Source organism: Agrilus planipennis, unplaced genomic scaffold, assembly GCF_000699045.2.
Source record: "Agrilus planipennis isolate EAB-ADULT unplaced genomic scaffold, Apla_2.0 scaffold166, whole genome shotgun sequence".
Classification (NCBI taxonomy): Eukaryota; Metazoa; Arthropoda; class Insecta; order Coleoptera; family Buprestidae; genus Agrilus; species Agrilus planipennis.
Genome location: NW_020442437.1, coordinates 1 through 6,584, shown reverse-complemented (window position 1 = coordinate 6,584; position 6,584 = coordinate 1). Strand labels below are relative to the sequence as shown.

The following is a 6,584-nucleotide window of genomic DNA, read 5'->3' as shown; positions in this document are numbered from 1 at the left end:
CTCTATATAATACATGTCTAAGTATTTAAAGCTAAACTATATACAAGGGGTAAGTGGGGTGGTTACCACTATTGGTTGAGACTAGGAATTGGAAAGTGGTAGGCGTTATGAAATTCTAAATAAAGGAAAAAGGTCGGTTCTGGAGACAAAAATACAATCCTAAACTAATCTGATTCGTTGCAGTGTGCCCCGAATATCGAGAGGCAACTGTCATAAAGCTATGTCATAAATTAAGAAAACTGCCTGTCTATCAAAGGCACAAAGGCACAGCAGGAACGGTCTAAATTTTCTAAATACTAAAAAGTTTTGTACACTATACATGAGTTATTTGGCCGATGCTATCCCTTTCTTTAAAAAAAAAAAAACAATTTAAAGCGATTCTTAAACTTTTATTTATTTTTGCAAACTTATTATTAAATTTGAAGTACACGCCTTTGGATTAAAGTGGTCGTAGAGATAGGAGTTACCTCTTAAGGTAATACTAATACACCATGTGCGTTAAGTATAAACCCAATAAGATATCGGCCCGTCCGCGTAGGAAAGACTTTTGTAACTGAATTTTAATAATTAAAATTAAAATAATGAAAACTGTAGTTTTGTCAATTATGCAAAACTGGACGGATGGCGTAGGAGTGCCAACCGTCTATGGTCGATAAGGCACGTTATTTATTACAACATTAACAATTCTAGTATCGTTAACTCATGTAACTGATGAACCGGAACAACGCCCTTGACCTCCTCCACCCACCTCTGCCCAACCCCCCCCCCGTAACACATCCCTAATGTTTTCAGCGGATTTTTTTCTCACCCCATTTTCAACCCTATTTTTCATCCCTCTCATACCGTAAAAAAGCAGGTATATTCACATTTCATCGTTTACAGCTAATGTGCTCTCCTTACGTTTTACTGTAATGCGTTTTTCTTTTTTACTTATTACTGCACACACAAATTACAATTCCCATACATACCTACGTTCTAACTAACATTACACTTAACTATTTACACACACCTTTTATTCCCTTTATTTCCCCGGGTCCTTAGGTACATGCGCCAACTGCTGCGCCAGCTTCTGCACATCCACACGGGCGCTTCGTTTCCACCTCATGCCCTAGGACGTCTTCTTCGAGACGCAACCTATCTTCTTCCACTAGCTCCAGGATTTCTCCTTGAAGACGAGCGACCTCGTCTTCAAGAATGGTCCTGCATTTTCGCACTTGGGCGAGCTCTGTGCTCACGTTACCGCGGGCATCGCGCTTCCTCTCCCAAGCTGACGTCAGTGCCACCATCTTTTCTCGCACGTGATGGGCACTTATCATGCCGCCTTCTAAACGCTCCATCTCCTGCGAAAGTATCATGGGGGTTTCGGGCAGAGGTGATACGGGTGATATACACCACGGAGGCATCGTCACATCTATGACACATGTACCTTTTCCCATCAACTGTTCCTCTTGTGGCAATGTTGCAGCCGTCGTCGTCGGTGGAGGCAGCGTTTCTGCTGGGGTCACCGTGCTTATGGTGGGCCTCGTCTCCGAACCGCTCCAAATCGGAGACGTCGTCGCCACACTTCTCCGCCGGATCCCCAGCTTCTTTTTTCCCGCTGCCATAGTCGTTGTGGTCGAGGCAACCGATAACGCCGCCATAGTGCTAACGATTCCAACTATTTCAAACTTCAAAACGAAATATAATTGTTTTAAAATATTACACAATTAATACAAAATAATTTTACTAAATATTTCATTCTACTTACAGCACCCGCCCTAAACTTCCCGAAACGGGACTTCGGCACTGCCGGCTTCCTTACATCTTTACCAACCATTCTTTTTAAAATATTATCGTCCACTTCACACAACGTTCTAAAACAGAATGAGACAACGCTCTCCGCTTACCAACTACTCCCCTCTTAACCCGCACCCTCCTTCGAAACAAGTTTTCCGCCTCTCAACCACCATCGGAATGTGGTTTGCAGACGTGACGTCATCTGCACAGTTAACACCTGCGTTTTCGCGTACTACGCATGCGTCGATTACTCTATCATGCTAATCCCCATGAGCTACTGTTGTGCTCACGTACTCCGTATACGCATGCGTCAGAAATCTTTGTCACGAAAGTTCGCGAGTATGGTTGTTCACTCAACGAAGCTACGCGCATGAATTTTCTGTAAACTGCCTTCCAATTTACGTGTGGTGTAAATTAATAACATACTATCAACTATTAATTATTTATAATATATTTATGAAATACACATTTACTACATTGTCAGCTTCAACCACTTTACTAAACACTATAATTTCCCCTCTTTCCACTATCTTCTGCCTCACTCAATCTACATCGAACAACTTCCTTTTTTCACATCGTTTGGAAAAGATGTCCTACCACCACATCGATACGTACCGTTTCTTACACAACCTAACAATAATTCTACAATCTGTAATTTTACGTTCGTCGATGAATCCCCCGTGAAGCCTGGCTGCAGTATACTTGCATCACACATATCTCCTGTTGTCAGTGGTCTTCCGCATTCGTAACAATGGTGATGATGTCTACCGTGAACATGTAATACGAACACGAACACTAAATCCTCACATTTACAAACCTCCTCCCCTACACCGTCTTCTTCGTAGCAACTGCTACACAACACCAACGTTGTATTTTCATGTAAGTTTAACAACACCTTCCCTTCGGTACACGTGTATTCGTTAATGTTGTCACACACACTACGTCTCAGAATATGTTCCAATGAGCAATTATTTTCCATCGTATATTTATGCTGCACATAACCCTTCTTTATACGTCTTTCGCTATTATCGCATCTGTCACCGTTGACTGGCAAAAACTGTCGGTAATTATTCTCAATATTTAAACCAGTTCGCCATGACTGTATCCACTCGTCCTCACATACGTCCGCTCCGAAGTCTGTGCGATACAATATAGGTAGCGCACTGACTTCTATACCATTAAATAATCTTAATGAGCGGTTCTCGAACCACGATGTTCTACAAACGAATCCCATGCTGCTCACACCTTTACTGATTACACAATACATTTTTTCTTCCATATTAAGAACTCTGCAGATCCTCGCTTCCCCCACTCTCTTCTTCCTCCTCCAATTCATCTCACCCTACTCATACCCCACTCCTCCAAATCATATAAATTCCCACATCTTCTATTCCTTCAGCAGAAGACTTCTGCTCTTCCACATCTCACCATGTATTACTACATAACTTTTAAAGGTACAGCACTGCAAACAACCAAGGCACCCTTTACCATCGCCACAGTGACGCTTGGACCCATTGCAACGAAGCGGTAACAACATGGACCGTGTCCACTTCCAAAAGACCCGTTCTCTTCTGTGAAGACATTGAACAATACCTCCATGACGTCCAAGCAGCTGGGAGCGGAACAATACATTATGTCGTGTACGGCATTCTANTAGTCGTTGTGGTCGAGGCAACCGATAACGCCGCCATAGTGCTAACGATTCCAACTATTTCAAACTTCAAAACGAAATATAATTGTTTTAAAATATTACACAATTAATACAAAATAATTTTACTAAATATTCATTCTTCTTACAGCACCCGCCCTAAACTTCCCGAAACGGGACTTCGGCACTGCCGGCTTCCTTAAATCTTTCTCAACCATTCTTTTTAACAATATTACCGTCCACTTCGCACAACGTTCTAAAACAGAATGAGACAACGCTCTCCGCTTACCAATTACTCCCCTCTTAACCCGCACCCTCCTTCGAAACAAGTTTTCCGCCTCTCAACCACCATCGGAATGTGGTTTGCAGACGTGACGTCATCTGCACAGTTAACACCTGCGTTTTCGCGTACTACGCATGCGTCGATTACTCTATCATGCTAATCCCCATGAGCTACTGTTGTGCTCACGTACTCCGTATACGCATGCGTCAGAAATCTTTGTCACGAAAGTTCGCGAGTATGGTTGTTCACTCAACGAAGCTACGCGCATGAATTTTCTGTAAACTGCCTTCCAATTTACGTGTGGTGTAAATTAATAACATACTATCAACTATTAATTATTTATAATATATTTATGAAATACACATTTACTACATTGTCAGCTTCAACCACTTTACTAAACACTATAATTTCCCCTCTTTCCACTATCTTCTGCCTCACTCAATCTACATCGAACAACTTCCTTTTTTCACATCGTTTGGAAAAGATGTCCTACCACCACATCGATACGTACCGTTTCTTACACAACCTAACAATAATTCTACAATCTGTAATTTTACGTTCGTCGATGAATCCCCCGTGAAGCCTGGCTGCAGTATACTTGCATCACACATATCTCCTGTTGTCAGTGGTCTTCCGCATTCGTAACAATGGTGATGATGTCTACCGTGAACATGTAATACGAACACGAACACTAAATCCTCACATTTACAAACCTCCTCCCCTACACCGTCTTCTTCGTAGCAACTGCTACACAACACCAACGTTGTATTTTCATGTAAGTTTAACAACACCTTCCCTTCGGTACACGTGTATTCGTTAATGTTGTCACACACACTACGTCTCAGAATATGTTCCAATGAACAATTATTTTCCATCGTATATTTATGCTGCACATAACCCTTCTTTATACGTCTTTCGCTATTATCGCATCTGTCACCGCTGACTGGCAAAAACTGTCGGTAATTATTCTCAATATTTAAACCAGTTCGCCATGACTGTATCCACTCGTCCTCACATACGTCCGCTCCGAAGTCTGTGCGATACAATATAGGTAGCGCACTGACTTCTATACCATTAAATAATCTTAATGAGCGGTTCTCGAACCACGATGTTCTACAAACGAATCCCATGCTGCTCACACCTTTACTGATTACACAATACATTTTTTCTTCCATATTAAGAACTCTGCAGATCCTCGCTTCCCCCACTCTCTTCTTCCTCCTCCAATTCATCTCACCCTACTCATACCCCACTCCTCCAAATCATATAAATTCCCACATCTTCTATTCCTTCAGCAGAAGACTTCTGCTCTTCCACATCTCACCATGCATTACTACATAACTTTTAAAGGTACAGCACTGCAAACAACAAAGGCACCATTTACCATCGTCCACAGTGACGCTTGGACCCATTGCAACGAAGCGGTAACAACATGGACCGTGTCCACTTCCAAAAGACCCGCTCTCTTCTGCCAAGACATTGAACGATACCTCCAAGACGTCCAAGCAGCTGGGAGCGGGACAATAATTTATGTCGTATACGGCATTCTATTAATTAAACATGTACAAATTATTTAATAACATAAGTTACTTTAATTAATGTAGTATTTAATGATATAAGTTAGTTTAATTAATGTAGTTTTTCATAATATAAGTTAGTTTACTTTTTTATAATACATGTGTAAAAATTTAAATAATATAAACTTTATAACAACTACATCTTCTTTTTATTTTTGCATACATCTACAATCTTGAAAGTATTGAACAATAATATTTCTTCAATCACAGATATATATATAAATGAGTTACACATCATCATTCCTCCAAGAGAAAATTATTAAATAAAATCGTTTTTCATAATATAAGTTAGTTTTCTTTTTTATAATACATGTGTAAAATTTAAATAATATAAACTTTATAACAACTACATCTTCTTTTTATTTTTGCATACATCTACAATCTTGAAAGTATTAAACAATAATATTTCTTCAATCACAGATATATATATAAATGAGTTACACATCATCATTCCTCCAAGAGAAAATTATTAAATAAAATCATCTTACAATACAATCATTTATTTTATATTACTATATTTACAATATTAATTAAATATGTTCAACAATTGTGTTTGCAATTCATTTAACTTCTGCTCCACCTCTTCCACTCTCTTTCTACCTTCCACCACCATTCTACAGCTGCTTTCACGACTTTTCTTCAGATCCTCCAACTCTTTCTCTTTCCGCTTTATTTGTTCCAAAACTGAAGCGTCCTTCATGTCATGGTCCTTTATTTCACCTTCCCGTTTTCGCTTCTCCCGTTGAAGTGTCTTCACTGCTTCTCGCACTTGCTCCACCAGCTTTGAATAATCCAACGGACCGCCCGACACTCTTCTATTGTATGTCCGCTTCTTAGGCTTCATACTTACAGATTTACCGCCCCCTACCGGCGTCCGCGATGTACTAGCCACAGGTACTGCTATCCTTTCCGTAGCTACTTCTACACATGACTTTCCTCCACCGACTGTCTTCGTCACCAACTCATCGTTGTGGAAGAACTCCTCCAGCATCTCTGACAGCTCCGATTCGTCCAAGCTAATCACTGACGCATCTGCCGGATCACACTGTCCCAATTGAGCCATTTCACTTAATCTTTTCCTCTATACATGTCTCTTAAATATCTTCAAACCATCCCCACCACTCCTACAGGCCTCACCTTCTTCATTTTCTCCCACTCACATTTTCTTACGTTGTTATAATCTACTTCGCACACGGTCTTCCTCATCTTTCTCCAGACACCTCTGTTACATCTAACCGATATGATTCGTTGTCCGGACTGCGATACGTCCTTTACGCGATCTGACAATTTAAAACGACAT

General features: G+C 40.5%; 1 protein-coding gene across 1 annotated transcript; it reads right to left on the bottom strand.

Annotated features, from left to right (window-relative positions):
- Positions 1–15: 15 nt before the first annotated feature.
- On the bottom strand, positions 16–3,501 carry LOC112906364. Its single transcript, XM_025980322.1, has 2 exons — positions 3,442–3,501; positions 16–1,614 (listed from the first exon to the last, which is right to left on the bottom strand). Exons 1-2 carry the CDS (start codon positions 3,465–3,467, stop codon positions 1,038–1,040), a joined length of 603 nt encoding a protein of 200 aa, XP_025836107.1. The 5' UTR covers positions 3,468–3,501; the 3' UTR covers positions 16–1,037.
- Between the last annotated feature and the right edge of the window lie 3,083 nt (positions 3,502–6,584).